Source organism: Apteryx rowi, unplaced genomic scaffold (genome assembly GCF_003343035.1).
Source record: "Apteryx rowi isolate R43461 unplaced genomic scaffold, aptRow1 scaffold_29, whole genome shotgun sequence".
NCBI lineage: Eukaryota > Metazoa > Chordata > Aves > Apterygiformes > Apterygidae > Apteryx > Apteryx rowi.
In genome coordinates, this window is record NW_020449307.1 from 1,836,198 (window position 1) to 1,855,182 (window position 18,985).

The 18,985-nt window shown below is 34.9% G+C and overlaps 1 protein-coding gene across 1 annotated transcript in view; it reads left to right on the forward strand.

Annotated features, from left to right (window-relative positions):
- The window catches only part of UBE3C (ubiquitin protein ligase E3C), an 86,765-nt gene that overhangs the window by 16,173 nt on the left and 51,607 nt on the right, over positions 1-18,985 (forward strand). The window contains exons 6-13 of the mRNA XM_026069255.1: positions 1,817-1,974; positions 4,238-4,391; positions 5,200-5,420; positions 5,727-5,881; positions 7,925-8,112; positions 15,936-16,022; positions 16,757-16,914; positions 17,698-17,930. Of these exons, the coding sequence (XP_025925040.1) occupies positions 1,817-1,974; positions 4,238-4,391; positions 5,200-5,420; positions 5,727-5,881; positions 7,925-8,112; positions 15,936-16,022; positions 16,757-16,914; positions 17,698-17,930 (1,354 nt within the window). The remainder of the gene's footprint in view (positions 1-1,816; positions 1,975-4,237; positions 4,392-5,199; positions 5,421-5,726; positions 5,882-7,924; positions 8,113-15,935; positions 16,023-16,756; positions 16,915-17,697; positions 17,931-18,985) is intronic.

The window sequence follows — 18,985 nt, forward strand, 5'->3', positions numbered from 1 at the left end:
AATCATGTTGGATGCTTTTTTTTTTAATAGCAGGTGAAGTATATATTAAATGTAAACTTATTTCATGGAAAGGACTGTTAATGTTAAATATTTATTGGCCATGGTATATGATACTTATTCCTGTTTAAAAACTGTGGAATGTTCTTTAGCTCCATGGACTTTCATGTTCGACATGTGCCCTGTCTAGAGTGTTAAGGGTCTGCGTGTAGTAGTATCGCTAGCAGAATGTTTTCTTGGGAACTGATAATGACTACAGCTTGCTATCCGAGTTAGACTATTGTCCCAAGAATATTCTTTGGATATTGCTGTTTTAGGACTCGTATTGTTTAAAATGCTTTTTCCCTTTATTTTAAATTTAAGGCATGTTAAGCAGGTGCACTACTGACTGCAGCAGTACATTTGTTATAGGTAGTGATCTTTTTACATGCATTTCAGAGAACCAGAGGAAGATAAATCTATAAAAGCGACTTCAACAACTGGCTACTAAAGCCCAGTTTTGGAAAACAATGTATTTGTTCTTATCAGTGTGGTAGAAACTGGTTATATTCTCCAGAGCTTTACAGAAATCTTTTTTTGAAGAAACCACTGTTTTCTTTCAATATTGAGGATTCTTCTGGAAAATTGGTGCACTGAAATCATTGAAGCTTGTGATTTTGTAATTGTTTATACWATATAGATACAAACAGTGGCACTGGACACTCATGTAGACTTGAGTGGCAGCCTCCAAATTCTGCATACGGTGGAACATAGCTGTGGTGTCACTGCAGTTAGTTGTACGTTTTCACCACAGTTGGAACTGTGGTTTGTAAATGCAGGTGTTAGTGTTCCCTCTGTGCCTTCCTGACTAGCTGATGTAGGAGAGGAAGGGAGCAAAGGGTCTGTTCCTTCAACACGTGGGCAGAATTTTTACTTCATTTTACCAGTGTGATGGTGGGTGTCCCTGCTTGCTTTCTGAGCTGTTCTAATTGGCTGCAGAAACCCAGAAAGCAAGCAGCGGCACAGACCACCAAAATCGTTTCCCRTGGGTGAGTTCAGGTTCATGAGAAGCTATGGTGACAGTGTGTAACATCATGGCAAAAATGGTAGTTCCATCGCAACTACGTCTGCAAAAAGAGGTCGTCTCATCAATGTATCTTTATTCTGATTAGTGAAAATAGCTTAGCTGTGGTGTCAGAATGATTTTTGCTGCTGTACGTCTGTCTGTCTGGAAGGCAGGAGAAGAAAGGACATTGTCCAGATAACTATGCCTGTGTACCTCAAATATTAACAAATCCTTTTATTTCTAGGGAGGCTCTTAATCTGCACCATTTCTGTGGTTACGGATAGTTGCTTCATAAGTAGTTTGCTAAAGATTTGGGGATGGTTGCTTTTTTACTACTTGAGCCTGTAGTCAGGATCAGGGATGTGTTATTTTGGTTACTTGTATGACGTTCCCCAGCATTCATTCCAAGCCCATACTACTCTGGGGCTCTCCTGACTTCATTTTTCATATTGGTAATTAGTACGTGTTGGAAAAACCCTTGGCTTCTCTTGTAATCAGTGCAGCAGTCCTCCAAACTTTTCAAGTCATTGAAAGCAAGCATTCTGTAGGATTTAAAGAGAGAGAGCGGTATGTGTAGGAACCCTAAAATCAGGAATTATAATGGTGCCAGCAAAATGATTTAGCTGAACCACTGAGAACACTTGGAAACCCAATATAAATAAGTTATTTTAAGATGCATGCAAAAAATTTTTGTAGCTTAATTTTTAAGAAGTGTACATACGCCCGTGCTGACGTAAGAGAAGTCTCATTAAATAATTTTGATTTAATTTATAGGCTATTGCAAAATTGCAATGATGACAGTCTGAATGTTGCACTTCCTATGAGAATGCTTGAGGTATTTTCATCTGAGAATACGTATTTGCCTGTTCTACAAGATGTCAGCTATGTGGCATCATTAATTGAACAAATTTTGCACTACATGATTCAAAAAGGTGAGTAGCCAGGAACTAGAAGTTCTGGGAGATGCTCGAAAATGGAAGAGGATATGTGATACCTGAAGACCGTATTGTTTAATCATGTTTTGCCTTTACCACAGACACGATGAATTATGTTAAGTGCTGCAGACCCTAACCCATACTATACATTGATATTTTACTGGTAAAGACAATGCTGCTTGAGAAATTACTGTTTTTTTCTTTGAAAATTTGGTTTATAAATTGAATGTTCTACCAAGTTATTTATGCGGGCTTTTACAACAGAGCCTGAGCTGGTGAATATTACCTAGTAGAGGTTTATGCCAGTAACTGCTTTCTCGTGCTTGAATGCACACACGCGCGAACACATGCACGCACACTCTTCCTGTCAGATCTGAGCTTTAGTTGTGTAAAGGTTGGGCGTTCTGCTGCAGCACTTCTCCCTGTAACTGCTAATGATCATTATTATAGTAAATTGGCATTAACTTTGCATCCTGTTAACAGTAGATAGAGACATTTTAGCAAAGAGGTGATGAACCAGCTTTTATTTCCCTTGTGCCATCTTCAACTTTAGCAAAACTGTTTGCTAAGCTCCTATGAGTTACACCTGTGCAAACCTCCTGAAAGTTAATGAATTGTGTAGTTATCACCAAAATCATGATTTGTCTACAAGAACCTTTTTTACTCTTGGGATGTGTTTAAAAAAAATAAAATTGTCTTTCTGATATCATGGCTTGAGTTCACAAGACAGGTAGATGGAGGTTGCCCAGAGAGGTTGTGGAGTCTCCTTCTCTGGAGATATTCAAAACACGCCTGGATGCAATCCTGTGCAACGTGCTCTAGGTGACCCTGCTTGAGCAGGGGGTTGGACTAGATGATCTCCAGAGGTCCCTTYCAACCTCAGCGATTCTGTGATTCTGTGAGGGAAAAGACAAAAACCCTATGAAATAAACGTCTCTGATCCAGCTTCAGTGGTACCAAATGTTAAAAAGGCATCTTCAAATTTGTTTGTTAACTTTTTGGAATAGTTATATATTTTTAAAGGTTTTAAACATACTCAGTGGACTGAATCCAGGCTATCTTATCCTGTTACTGAGAATTTAGTTGTAACTACTAAATTTGGAGTTATTGTATTACACTCTGACAAAAAGTGGCTATTACCACAGCACATTTATTTTACTTGCCTAGATATTATTTAAGTTACAGTAGCATCTGTGTTTGTCTTCATTGTTTACTATATGATTAGTATATCTTCGAAAATACTTTTATATTTGTTCATTTAGTATAATATTCAGTCCTTRCAGCTGATATATGAGAATTTGTCAAGATGTTTAATTCTAAATTTTAGTCAATAAAAATCAGCTTTCTAGTTATTTATAATCAAAACAAAAAGAAGCAGCTGTGTGTAACTAAAAATACTTCATCTCCTAATCGTTTATGATGATGAAGTTGTAAAGAATGTCTAATCAGCTTATATTAATATAACAAAGGGTCTTAGACTGGGCCTCTCTCCCACTGATACAGCACTACTTAGGCATTTACAGTGGTTTCTATAGTAGTAGAACTGGTGTCTCAGAATAGGAGTTCATCGAGCATAAGGAAGTTGGATTAAGGAAAAGAGTGGAGTCATGCGATTCCATTTGTACTTTGGTGAGATAAAAATAGTTTTCTGACAATGGAGGTCAGGTTACCATCTATACATGTCTTTGTGGTTCAGGTGGCAATATGTTTTATTACTGTGTGAGGTATCCTTGTTTTGGGAACAGTACTTGTGTTCCTCAGCCTGCGAAAGCAAGGCACTTGCAGAATTGAGACATTCTGCCCACAGGACTCTTAGCTGTAAGATGCTGTCATGCTGTGGAGTAGAGGGAAAAATTCATCATGTCTGAAAAGGTGGAAAATCAGCTTTCAAAAACATAACTAGAATTGCCTAGRGGAGAAGAGAATATCTTTTTCATAGATTATTGTTTAAAAAATCAAATTATTCTTTTTATCAGCAGAAGTGGTCCATCTTGAAAATCAAACTGATTCTGTATGCAGTTATCTATCTGTGATTTTATAAAAGGATGTTTCCAAAGATATTGCTTGTATATCCTGTTAGTTATGTGAATGTGACATTGACTGTTCTCTGTATTTTTAAAAATGTTTTCTTAAGTAAAATTTCATGCAATGRATTATAAGATTTTTTTAAGTTATAAATTTTATGTATATAAATTGTTCTGTAAGTTTTAAAAAAAGAAAAATAGTATTATCTTTAAAAAGTGGTGTTTCTTATTTGTAGGCTACTACAGGTCGCTTTATTTGTTAATTAACAATAAGCTTCCATCAAGTATTGAGTATTCTGATGTTTCTCGAGTCCCTATTGCAAAAATACTTCTGGAGAATGTTCTGAAACCATTGCACTTTACATATAGCTCCTGCCCAGAAGGTGCAAGGTAAATAAAGATAATATTAGATATTTGTATACTTGTTCATTATTTTCAGAGTTGCAGACTTTATTGTTGGATGTTTATATTTTTTAATAGAAATTGTTGGTTTATTTGTAATAATAATGATTTTTTTGATAACATTGTACACAGGTGAAACAGTGTAGTTTCAGATATGGTTAAAAAAAAGCATTAAAATGCTGAAGAATACAATAAAGGGATCACAGAGAATAGCACATATCACAATATGTGGGGAAATAGAGGTGGAAAACCTTGAAGTGTAGATGAGAGCAGGAACACAGCGAAGGGCAGATGAAAAGAATTTTGGAGTTAACAAGTTTGTGACAGAGGAACTGAGGTTTATGAAGAGAAATAATTAAGTCATAGCTTACAAGGAGAAAGAGCCAGGTATGTGGAAAAACAAAACAAAAATCAAACTTTGGTTATGTCACATATGATAGAGTTTTGTATTGAAGTAGGCTTTTGGGTGAAAAAACCCTAATCGTTTTTTTTTTTATCAGTAGTTTCAAGATTATAAACAATGAAATTTAACTTCAGAATAGTTTTCTGTGAGCTCAATGGAAGTTTAAAGGATAAAGTTACATATAAGATCGTCAGAGATAAGGTATAATTAGTTCATTTTTGAGAAATTTGACAAATGCAGTTTATTGGCCCAGAATTAATGGAATGCATCTATGCACTTTTCTTGATGGGCATGTTCAACCTTGCACATTGATGATCAATCGTTCCATAGATATACTTGTGAGAAATTCTGCTCAGATTTTCTAGAAAGGCTTTTTTTTTTTTTTTTCCCCAGGCAACAGATTTTTACAGCCTTCACAGAGGAGTTTCTGGCAGCACCTTTTACAGATCAAATATTCCATTTCATCATTCCAGCGCTTGCTGATGTGCAGACCATTTTCCCTTATGAACTCTTTCTGAATGCACTATTATTAGCAGAAAGTGGATGTTCAAGAAAAAGTGATCGAGCCCCATGGCTTTTTTATTTTGTTTTAACTGTTGGAGAAACATATTTGGGTGAGAAAGCTAAATGGCCTATTCATTGGGGTTATTTTTGTATTTGAGTAGTATGTTGCATATATTATATATAATATATATGATATATAATATGGTTCATTGACAAACAAAAAGGACAGTTTGTGCATACAAGTGTCGGAGAGATCTGTTTTATTAGSTAATCTTACTCTGTCCATTAAAACTTGCACTTAATTGGGGAGGCTTGGGCATATTGTGTTTTGGTCAGGTATTTCTTGTAAAATGTATTATTTATCTTCAGTAGAGTGTGGTCTGGCTAATGGTCTTATTTCCATGCATTTGCCATAGGATCCCTTTCCGAGGAAGGACTTCTTGTGTATTTGAGGGTACTCCAAACTTTTCTTTCTCAGTTGCCTGTGTCTACTACTGGTACAAATTGTCAAGATGCAACCAGTGATTCTGAAGATGAGGATGAAGAGATCAGTAAAATGATAACCACACCAGTAAGCAGTACAGAATTTCTTTGAATGCATTTTTATTATRGCAACAGCAAAAATAAGTAAAATCATGATGATTTTAAGTCTGCTGTTTTTCTAGCTGCTTGTAGAGGGAAGTATACTTATTTTGTTCTTAAAAGTAAATGGCTTCTATTTGCAAGTGACTGGAACTGGTCCCTTATATTTAAGAGTTTTGTGTGTTTGTTTTTAATGTAATCAGGAATCTTAAAGTACAGGTAGTGTGATTTCCAAAGGACAGAGCTTTTATTAAAAAAAATAAAAAATTGACTTCGCTGCTTTGATTTTGTGTTTTACAAAGACTATTACTCTTCATATTTTTAAGCCCCTGGTGACASTAGGTTATCATGAAACATACCAATCTGGTCTTCCAACTTAGTATTTTCATTTTTTTCTCATGGAAATATCATATATTCAACTTCAGTCTTTACCTTACAGTCTTAGCTCTCTTTTTGGATACACTTGCTACCCTCAAAACCCTCAAAGGGCAGGACACCTTACTTCTGTGATAATATATAGAGACTGTAGTTGCAAATAGGATTTTTCACTGTAGTTTAAACACAGAGTAAAACTTCCACCGATAAAATGAATCTATACTAACTTTAATATCCTAACACTCGGATCAAGGCTTTGAACAACCAAAGTTGGAGAGATGTCAGTCCAACAGCTTCTTCCTGGCCTTTATGTAATCTCTCAAGAGGCAGCTGCCATTCACAAGACTCATGCAGTCTGTCCTTGTGGAGTGTGTGAGATTTCACCATATTTTGGTGAAATTCTGGTACAAAAATAGTTTAATTACTATAGTGTGATTATTTTTCCTTTCCCACAGTGAGTTGGAAATTCTGGATTTCTCTCTCTCAGGCATTTGTATGCCTTTGTGTCATTTTCTCAGTTAAGTACTGAAAGCAAGAGTGGACTAGCTATTCTAGGAGGTACTGTTCCAAATGCCTACTTAAATTTCCTGTTGTCTCTGAAAGATCCAACATTTTAAAGACCAGATATTGAGAGTGACTTCTGATCAAGAACCATAYTGTTACTGTTGGTGAATACATGTAGCTTTTTACTTGTACATTTTATATGCAGTGTGTTATCATTGCCCAGAAAGGTTTGCTGAGTTAGTATGAGTAAACTGCTTTGTCCAGTAAATAATGCATTTCCCAAAAAAAAAAAAATTTCCTGTTTTTTCTATCCAAAATCTTAAGTCAGACTTCAGATATTTAATCCCTGCCCACCCCGACTTTGTATAATGTAAATATTGGCAGATTCTACTTGTGGATTAAAAATATTGGTGGTGTGTAAGAGGTGGTTAGGTAAAGACAAAGCATACATTTCTGTTCATAGRTAATTTACTGTAACTTATAAATCAGAGAAAATCTAATACATAAATTTAATACATAATACTATTTTATTGTAATATACATTTCTCCTTCCTGCGTTTTTTTATATTCCGTATTTTCATGCATGCCTGTCCAACCAAAAAAAGTTGCAGAAAAAAACCTCTACCTTTTAAAGATATGTACCTGGATAGCTTGCATCCTTCAAGGATGTTTCTCTTTTTACACTTTTTGTAGTGCCRTAATATGTGTATTTGTCACCTGGTAGCTGAAAAAGTTTTTTGTTGTTTGTTAACTCGTGGGCTATAAATCTGAAAATATTGTTTGTAACTGTTGAACTTACAGTAGATATCCATTTCTCTGCAAATACTGACTGATGTCACTGGGGGAGAGATGAGTATTCACATATTTTATGCCAGTAAATGATCTTGCCGTATTGCATCCAAGTGTTGCAGAGCGTGCTTACATTAAAGGGAGTCTTTTCCACTGGCTTTAGTGGAAAGATTGATACCACCCCCAATGCTTGCCTTTCAGATGTGATGCTTTTAAGAATGATATTTGGGTACACATATATGATCATGCTTTGACTATCATRCAGGTAAACATTATGTTCTAGTAAAATTCTGAAGTATTTAAAGAAATGGGATTTTTTATCATTAAAAAGAGCAAAGCAGATTTTTGTTTGGTATGTTCACAGGGTGATGGRAGAATATCAGTTCAGTATATAACTGAGGAGTGTCTAAAGAARTTGGATACGAAACAGCAAACAAACACTCTACTGAATATGGTTTGGAGAGATTCAGCTAGTGAGGAGGTCTTTACCTTGATGGCATCAATCTGCCACACGCTAATGGTACAACACCGAATGATGGTGCCAAAAGTCAGGCAAGTATAAGTAGTAATGATGTTAAACTATAGTAGACCTAAAGTGAGTTTCACTAGATACACTTGGTTTGTTGTTTCCAATACTCTGTGGAGACTTTTTTGTATTGTCTCTTTTATGATCAGCTGAAATAAATAAGAATTTTAGAATTTAAATGAGAATTCCAGATATATCAATGAGTAGATTTCTTCTTTTGTTCATTATTCTTCCTGCTCATTGTGCTCTCTCTGGACTGATCACTGAATCCAAAATTGTAAGTTTTTGCTTTGTTTAGTGTGTTGCAATTAAGTTAATATTTTATCATCACATTGAATGTTACAGAACAGAAAATGTTTGTGATCAGAAAATCACATGCAAATAGCATTGCAAAGGTTCTTGAGAAGTAGTTTTTCCATCCTCTTGCTCAGAGGCAGTATTAAGTATAATTAAATCATTCTCATAGAAGTTTGTCCAGCTTCTTTTTAAAACTTTGAGTGATATGGATTCCCTAGTCTGTCCAGCTAGCTGAGCACTGAATCCAGTTATTCCAAATTGTTCTCTGAGCCTAGTATATAAGTATTTCTGAGTATATAAGTAATATCTGAGTATATAACCAGAATATCTCTTGCTACGAATTAAAACAGTTCCTAACTGTTGAAATTTGTTGTTGTAGTGTGGGAAGGGATTTGGAATCACAAATGAAGGTAAAAGTTTGGGCTTGTTCATCTTTACAGCATTCTTCTGCAAAGGCTGCAAAACACAAACGTCAGTAACAATGGAAGAAGGTCTTTGGTCGTCTTCTAATCAAACTAAGACCTATAACTATTAAAACTTGTGTGGTGCAAGTCGTTTTGAGTCAGTATGTAGTTGCTGGTAGTAAACTAAGTATTTAGGGAATGTTGTAAACATAATSAATTCAAACTGCATTGTAAACAGTGATACAGAAAACTAATTAGGTGCTATCTTAGCCCAGTGGTGTTTATGGCTGTTCGAGGAAGTAAGATGTCAGTGAAACTGTGATTGCTCGATTAGGGTAATTAGTTCTTTGTAGACTAATTGCATTAGAGCAGGATGTGAGACCTGAAGATCATAGCAGCAGTTGAATTAGTACGCCTGTTTTATTGTTGCAAGTGGTACATTGCCTTGGATAGTAATTACCGAATTTAAACGCATCACTGCTTTGACTTGAGGTTTACTGGTGGACTGTGTGGAGAGGGTGCTTAATGAATAAAGAAGTCACACAGAACCTTAATTGTATGAGTACGGCATCTATTTCCTCTGAGAAGCTGTATTAGGTCTTTGTAATCAGTTGTGATAATGAGCTAGTTTTCAGAAGTCATGCAAGCTCCGGTCAAGTTGTTTGCTGTTATAACTTTTGAATAGTTCTGAAATAGCTGGATCTACCAATTTTAGAAATAAGTAGTAGAAATATTAAGATTTGTATTGTTAATGCCARTGAAAGTTTTTACCTGGTTAAAATTAAGTTAATTCATACAGTTACTTGTTAAGTTAAAGCAGATGTTTAATTYCTAGTTCTGATTTCCAAGCCAATGATAAGTGTTGGGTTTAGCAGGCCTAGCTAGATCATTAGGCATCAGTCTTTCATTCTCTTCAGTGCATTTTAGACCTGGACTAAGTTCGTGAGCATCTATTCTATATATTCTTTCTGAGTGTTTTGTAAAGGACATTTGAGGCTTGTTTTAAAGGTAATAAACATTGTGCAATTTTGAAAGGCAGTTAAAAGATTTTAGCTCATTTATGTCCATAAATACATTATTTTATTGCCTGATTGTCAAATTTAATGATAGTCCTTGGAAAGATGATTTGTCTTCTTTGAAACCGCTTTTAAATGACTTTAAAATATTCAAAGCAAAGTTTATCTATTTAATAAAACCATGTAAAATATCTTAATTAAGCAGAAATAATTTATCTAAAACAGCTTTTAATATATTCCAAGAGCTGAAGAATGCTGTTTTTTTCTTTTTTGTTTGAAGACATGCTGGTCAGATGAGTTTAAAGAGAGAAAAGTTTCTTATAAAGACTTTATTTGCTTACTTAACAGTATTTACAACTGTAATGGAAAATAATGATAATTAAAAAAAACACTTAGACTGAAAATTTACAAAGTGAGATACTAAATAAAAAGAATTAGAAACCACCTTGAATAACAGAAAAGAAAATTAGGCTAAGTTTACCCAGGCTTTGGATGGGAGGAAACCGCAAATATCTCTATTTTTTTATAATAGTTTTGAAGGCTTCCTTCCTTCTTGAGAAATGATAAGAAGCTCATACTCTAGACTTATACTATGTCACTCCATTAAAACTGAATGCTTTTTCTTCTTGTGGCTCTCAGGGCGTCTTGGTAATTTGACTGATGGTTATGTAGTGTTGGGAGCACTGGTATCCCTGCATTAGATCAGTAGTTTCTTTGCATTTGGAACAGACACCAAGAGAGACCAGAATAAGATGCCCCAAACTACAAGAATTTCTGTAGTTTTGAACAGAAGGAGCAAGCGGCTAAAGTCCCTTTCTCATTCTGTGTAGACTAGTGGTGGGTTTGTGCTTGAAATATCAGTAATTACATCCCCCCCGTATTGTAATAAGCATATGCTAGTTAACGAGAAAAAGTCTACTCTGGCTGTAGATATTCTTTGCCTAAATAATGTTAAGTTATATTAATGATATTGTTTTAGATAATGCAAAATATTTCCTTAAACTTTTGTCTCTTAGTAGTTCTGAACATTCCTTTTGGTTTATTTTGTAGAAAATATTAAATGTTTTTTTTCCTCCGATGCCGCGCTCTCCAATTCATGACTTCTCTAAACAGTGCTTTTTTCTTTTTTCAGTTTATTCTCTTCTTGTACAGATGTCTTGTGTACCTCCGTAGCTAAACATTTTAATTGTTTATCTGTGGTGTTACTCCCTCTTTTTTGTTAAAAAGGTGTAACAAAACCCGAACTGAAATTTATACCACAGCAACCTTAAAAATAAATAGTATGTGCTGCTTTTTTTTTTTTTTCCCCCCCCTTCTTAACTTTGTGTAGCTGTGATAGAGAATTGAAAGGTGTGAGAGTTAGGAAGTCACTCGTACTTCAACACATTACCTTCATAGCTGCTTCATTGTCCATCACTTCTGTGGTAGTGATGATTAATAGAATATTTATTTTAGACTCAAATTCATTTGTTTGGTCCATAAGGTAGTGATATATTAAACTAACGTGTTATCTAGCATTTTATTTTTAAGTTGGTATGTATCAACAAAGATGGGTTATTAGAAAAGCACATTGCTTTGAGTTAGTCCTCTTGGCTAATAACTAGTCTAGTGTAGGACTAGTGACTAGTCCTCTTTAATAAATCCTCTCCAAATTTGGAAAAGATGCAGGCAAGCCCAGTTAAAGCAAAAAACCACAAGAGCAGACAGACCAAGCGGTAGTTAGTGTTCGGTGAGCCAGGTGGGAGGTGCAGAATGAAATCCTGATGGGAACGGAGTTGCCAGGAATCTGGCATTGGCTTCAGGGCGCAAGGCTTTCGTCTCTTCACTGCAGAATTCATATGTATTATGTATTATTTGAATGAAGTGTTATTAAAAAAAAAAAAGAAAGAAAACCTGAGTCTTACAGCGTGTAGCTGTCGTCACCACAGAAAGATTTGCAAGACTTGGATCACAAAAATATGTTTTAAATAACTAGTAAATTCTCATTCTGCAAAATATTTAGGGAGGGTAATTTAATATCATAGACTTCAAGTCCTCACTAGGGCTTTAGAATTAAACAGCCCTATGAACTGTGCTTGTACTGGGACTTTGTTTATTATTTTAGCTGTCTGGTTGGTGTCTCAGTGTAACTGTTAATCTTGGTTTAACAGTTTCAGAGTGATAGCACATTACTGGCGTCCTGGTGTAACGTGAGCAGCCAGTCTTTGTATGTGTGGTGAAGATATTTAGGCTTTGCACAAGACTATCTTAGTAATTCTTTAGCGAATGTGTGTTTTTCTCAAAACCAGAACCAGGATATTTGAAGTTTTTACAGCATTTTTTTAAGCTTTGTTGTGTGTTCTTCATCCAATACAYGATCTAAAGAGAGGCAGAAGCACGAAACGGCCTGCAGAGCGGTGTGGTTCGCTGAATGCATCGTGCGTGCTGTCTCCTACCTGTGACACCCTGCAGTTCGCAGGAAGCATCGGAATACGCAGAGTAGCCCCGCAGCCGCGAGCTTTGTGAGGCTGCGTGAGCTTGTCTCGTTCGGTTGTGTTCTCTTCATTAACTTAAATGGTCTCAGTGGGAAACTGGGCCCAATTTATGACCTAGACTGAAAATCTTGCCTTTAACTAATTAACTTGTAGCGGTGCCTCAGCTAAATTAAGCTTAATGGGTCATTTAATCTGTCCCATTGCGCAGGAGGAATTTGACACTTTTTTTTTTTTTAAACCAGAGGTGCCCAAAAATACCTTTGTGGCAGATACCCGTAAATCGTGTGGCTTTTGTGAACAATTAGATAACTACAGAGAGAAACTGGCCAATAATAAATGGCCAATACATACGTAATTTTGGGAGCAGATAATTTAATTAGTATGATTAAAATAGGTATCTAACAGAAATTATTGCAGTGAATTTAATTCTAGCATAGCTTGTGACTGGTTTATTTTTGTGCTTGAAATAGGAGCTTATCCTTTTCATTATTCGAAGAATATTTCTTCTCYCAAATTAAAGTGCTAAATCTGAATATTAAAATTTACCAGCAAATCCATTAATGAATCTATTATGTAAACCCCTGTATAATGATCTCATAATAATGAAACTGGTAATATGCAGTGAGATTTTCAAGAAAATGCAGAAGAACCAGAGGGGAGGGGGAAAAACTCAGGATATAAAATTTAGTTTCTTCATTTGTTTTAAAATAGTACAAATTATTGAAAATGAACCACTGAGATATAAAGATATAAATAAAAAGAGAAATAATGTTTAATATTTCTTTGGTGATTTCTAGTGTACATATGTGGATTTTTTTCTTTAAAGGAAAAAGTGATCCATGTTGTATGGACACTTAAGCTGTATATTAAGTTGAATTGATTTCTAAACTTTGCGGATTAATAATGCTTTGCCTTTGGCATGTATGAACCATCCTTGTAATGTTCTGCAGTTTACRCTGAATTGTTATTGTATGCTGTGTCGTTTTAATGTAGTTTTATCTGGAAATGCTCATCTTTAGCAGATACACGTTTTCTCTTACCTAACCAAAGGTGACCAAATAAGGTAGATTTTGTCCTATTTTAATTTTCAAAATTTTCCTTTTTTACTTTTTAGGGTTTTTAGKTTTTTTTTTCCTTCAATCTGAAGCTAAAAATGTTGAAATTGTTTTCCAGCACAGCCAATTTCTTCAACCTTTGCAAAGATGATTTCTCAAAGCCATCCCTGCATTGTTTGTTTGTGTTAAAATTGTTACCTTCTCCTTTGAAAGCTAATTTCTGTGCTTGGAACTGGGGGCTTGTTCCTACTTTCACTCCTTTGCCAGTGGATAATACTTCAGGTGAATCTAGTGATGTAAAATTTTTGTTGATTTATTAGGCCTTGTGTGTTTAATTTTATTTATTTATGTTTATTAATTTAATTTAATTTTATTTTATTTTTATTTTATTTATTTATGTTTATTGTCTGGCAACAATATGGAATCTTCAGAATGGGTGAATTCATCTGTTTCATATTTTATATGTATTTCATATTGACTAAACAAGCTGTATGGTAACATCTTCTACCATATCTGCATCGTGTCTGTAACCTGGAAGTGTAGCCTTCTCAACATGAAAGTTGAATGTATTCAAAATTTCTGGAATCAAGCCATGAAATGTAACAGTTGCTACAACTGGCTGCCTGAATCACTGATAGGGAATAAAAATGGATAAAACTCAGACAAGGGTTATTATTCTAAGCTCTTAAGGTTTGTCCTTTTTTTCCCTTCATTATTGCTGAATATTGCTAGAATGAAAAATGAATTACATTATGATAGATTCAGTGTCCATAATGTTTGTTCATTTCTGCTAAAACTATTACATAATTTCCAGGGATGATTGTAAAATTAACAAGTTTTTACTTGGAAGCCCTGTGAGACCTAACGGCACTGTGCCAAATTACTTTTCATCTCAAATATGAGGCTGAGAACTGAAGGTCATTGAAGAAATTTTTCATCTTAGAAGCCAAGACATCTAAGCTATCATTCGGATACTTAAACATTAAAATAGAAATCCTCATTCTAAATTAGTTTAATCTAATAAGCCCTTCCTTAAATGATAATGCATAATTTCCACCTAAATGTCAAAATARTGTGAATCTAGAAAAGTAAAACTACAAAGGAAAAAAGGCAGGTTGATTTTCCCCCCCAAGTTTTAAGATTAAAATTCCACATACTTAAAATATAACTTAATTTAACAAAAACATATTTTAAAAGATTCTGCAAGGCTTAAACAGCCAATAAGCTAGGACCCAGAGGCATATGCTGCTGTGCAGTATTTCTTTGTGTGTGGGTGTATAGATCTGTCTTTTTTTTTATTAAGGTCTTCAGATGAATTGCTGCTTAAACCTTTTGCAAGTGTTTTTGAGTATTTGTTGCATATTTTRCTTTTTTCCTTAGTGAAATGTGTGCTTCCTTTCCTTTTGCCATCTGGCAAATTTTACTTTGTCCACGTGATCCTTAATAGATACTGTTTTCTCAGCAGACCTTCCAGTCTCCCCTCTCCACTCCCGTTTCCCAGCCTCCTGCCTCTTGGGTGCATGAGCATGAGGAATTTTGGTAGTAGGAGGCTGCTGACCTCTGAGAGGAGATGTGGATTGAGTGTCTGTTTTACCATTTTTATTGTAATAGTAATTAGGAGACCTTGGAAAGTAGCATTAAGGATTGCCAGCTGAATATAGTACTTTAATATCAAAAAAATGAGGACTGTTTGGTTTTCTAGAAGGCATCRTGTTTTAAATGATGTTTGTTACATATCTTGCTTCCTGCAGGGAAAAAAGGCTGGAGGAGATCTTTTAATTCCAGGAAGCTTTTTATTTCTCACTTCTGCAAAAAGATCCTTTATAATCATGTCTGAAGTAATACAGTTAAAGTTGGCTCTGTTTATAAGTGGTCTGTGAAGCTACGCATTTATTTTTATATATGTTATATAAACCATGTTCTGTCTACAGGTGGATTAATGTGTGTGTGTGTGTGTATGGGCAGTGATCGCGAGATCAAGGAGATAACTGTAATTATCAGGATAGACGTTGTCCTGCTGAGTTGTCATATTAATGTCTGATGCTTGGGKGTGTGTGTGTGTGTGTGTGTGTTTATACACACATTATTTTTATTACCCCCCCATATATATAACTAAAATTGCTACATAAAACAATAATTGCTTCTTGAATAAATTAATTTTAAGGTAGTTAATCTACTTTTAGCTAAGATTATTGTGTTTATTAATGTCAGATGAACCACAGAAGTAACCTATTAACTGGTTAGAGTGGTTTACTACATTAGAATTAAAAAAATTCCCAGAAAAATAACTCAGAGTTTAAGGTATGTTATATTTATTTAACGTGCGTTTAACTTTGTCATGTAATGCAGTCTTAGGTCTATATCACAGAGTTTGTTGCTGAATTAATGAAACAGTGTATTATGTGTAAGGATTTATGTGCTGCTTTTTCAAATTTGATATTTTCATCATATTTGTTTAGAACAAAAACTCCCATCTTGAAAAAATAAATTTGAATTGTTCATGTTACTTCAAAAATTCTTGACATAAAAGTTGTTATAGAAATACTGTGTTTTGTGGATACACTGTTTTAGCAGATACCATGTATTTGGTCTTTCTCTTTCAGGCTTCTTTATAGTTTAGCCTTTAATGCCAGATTCCTGAGGCATCTTTGGTATTTGATATCTTCAATGACTACACGAATGATTACAGGGTATGTATTATACCATTTCTGAAACTGAGTTTTCCTTAAAATAGAGCATATGCGGTGAAAAGAGAATGAGACAATTGGTGGTATGGTGATGATAGTGGAAGATAATTGAAAACAAAGCTCTAATGTTTTACTTGGTTTCTTTTTCACTGAGACTCTGATTTCAKAAAATGGAGCAAAATTTGAGGAACCAGTCTGTTGTAAATAATTACAGGTTTTAAAATAAAACCTTTGTTTAAAATAATACAGATGTCTTGTAGTTTTTGGATTGCTTGCTGGAATCAATATAGTGAACACCAAAAATCCCAAGTACTTAAATTTTATCTCTTGTTGAGCACTGATTAGTCAAGAAATTAGTGGGAGCAGAAGCGTGCCTCTAGGAATAGAGGCATTAAATCTACAGATTTGTTCTGTGCTAACATGCAGATTATTTAATGTGTCTTTGCGCCAGGTGTCTGCTCTAAACCAGAAAAAATGTGCAGTCTGTAGTGGAGTTAACACTGAAGTTATATATAAGCTGATGCATTTCAAGACACTGAGATACTATAGTGACAAGCACCTATAAAGAATAATTTATTTTGCAGGGATAGGACATAATAGTTATTAAACTGAGAGAGTAGTCCTTGTTTTGTTTTATAACTACTAGTAAATATTTTTACTAGAATGCTGAAGTTAAAACTTTTTAAAAAAGTGAATATTTAATTATCGACCTCTTATTTTGTATTTTATATTTTAAGGTCTATGGTGCCACTGCTTCAAGTGATTTCAAGAGGCTCTCCAATGTCTTTAGAAGACTCTAGTCGAATTATCCCTCTCTTTTACCTTTTTAGTTCTTTATTTAGTCATTCACTTATTTCTATTCACGATAATGAATTCTTTGGTGATCCTATAGAAGGTGAGAGTTTCAAGCTTACTAAATAGCAGAACTTTGCAAAATGTTGTTGTGTAAGGCTGCTTAAATGATGAACCATCAGACTCTAAGGACCACCTACCAAAGTTTATGCTGTTCTGTTGCTTCTGGGTGATTCTCTGTCAATAAGCAAGATTGTTGTCCACCTCCTGCTTTTCTTAAAAGATGGAGATTCACYGCGTGATGGCAACGTGGCAGCTCTAGAACAAACATCCTGCTGTCATATCAATTTGCCCAGAACTGCTCAGCAGCTGGAATTTACAGCTTTAGGGCTCCCCGAGCAATGATTTGCTGACATCTGTGGGGAGGGCTCTTCTGGGCTGATRTGCGGACAGTCCCCTGAGCGCTCAGCTGTCAGCTAGGTCTTTCATGATGATTGCATTTAGAAAAAAAGAGAAAAAATGATGGTCTGCACCTTGGGAACCCCTGCTTTACAGGGTCTGCTGTGAAAGTTCTTATTCATGATGATTTTTAATGGGTTAGTGAAGTGAGTGAAGTCCTTCTGAATTSGGTCTGTAGACTAACTTGAATATTAACATAGCAGGAGATAAAAAAGGAGAATATTGTAATTAAAATCACTATGGCTGCTGACAATTAAAAGAAATGATTGCCATTATAAATGTATACTCATTATCTTTTTTCTGATGTCTCTTTTCTCTGCCTTTACCTTGTGTGTGTATTAGAGTTTCTGTGAAATAATAAGTGTTTTTAATAGCAAAATGATTAGGAGTGGTAGTTTAAAGAAACATAAACTTGTGGTTTATGTAGTTGTAGGTCAAAGACAATCATCAATGATGCCTTTTACGCTAGAAGAGCTAGTAATATTATCACGCTGCCTTCGAGATGCATGTTTAGGAATCATAAAGTTGGCTTACCCAGAAACAAAACCGGAAGTTCGTGAGGAATATATTGCAGCATTCAGAAGTGTTGGAGTAACAAAAAATACAGAAATGCAGCAATGTATACAGACAGAACAAAAAAGATGGATTCAATTATTTAAGGTATGTTGTGTCAATTTTCAAAACTGATTAAAMTAACATTTGCAGACTCCTCTCTGCTACCGATGAGAGATCGGGTACAATGGGGTTTTTTAATGATTAGACTTTTATCACAGTTGTTATCAGGACACATGGATTTTAGAAATTTGATTTTGGCAAATATGCCAATATTGAGAGTAATTTAATTTTGATAAATGTAACAAATTATTTTACTTTTTYGCTTTTGAAAAGTCTTAATTTAATTTTCCTGCTTCTCATGTTTATAAAGAAGTTGCTATATAGAATATAGGTTTTAATTTTGCCTCCAGTTCAGCAAGGTACTTAAACATGTGATTAACTTTATGAACATGTAAAATTCTTTTTGGATCATAAGATTACTCAAGTACTTCAGTATTAGAGGCTTTACTAAATTGATATTGTGCTGCATTGGTTTTGTTGCTGTCATACTAGAATATGCTGGTCCAGCTCCTTTTGGGCTTGCTGGAATACCAGTGGGGTGATGAATGAGGCTTAGCAAATGTAAACTTGATGTATGCTATTTCTAGGTATCTAGCAATGTATTTCTACTGGTTTTATCCATGGCAGCCTGTGGCATGAGTTAAGGGAAGCTGAAAATATTGGCAGGAAAAACCTAAGAATATAACTATTGCTGGAAAAAAGGAGAGTGCTTGACTTGTCATGAAAATTCTGCAGCAAACACATCTAGTCAGCTAAAATTGCTCATTAAAGAAGTGGGAGCAGAAGAAATGCATTTTCCAAATTGAATGCTAGATTTACAGTCCGTTTAATACTGGCGACCTCTCGCACACTAATGTTCAGTTCGAGTCATCAGCTGTCCCTTCAGGTCTTTTATCACTGCTTTTGTCAAGCTATCTATTTAATTGAAAGAAGTTAATTGAATGAAAATGATCAACTAAGCTTGTATTAATATTGCTAATGGAACTTTCTTCTTGGCCATGTTTGGAGAAAGATGTCATGCTAGACTTTAGGAAAGGCCCATTAAGGCTTGCACTTAACCTGATGGGCTAATTAAGGAATGCTTATTCATTCTACAAGTC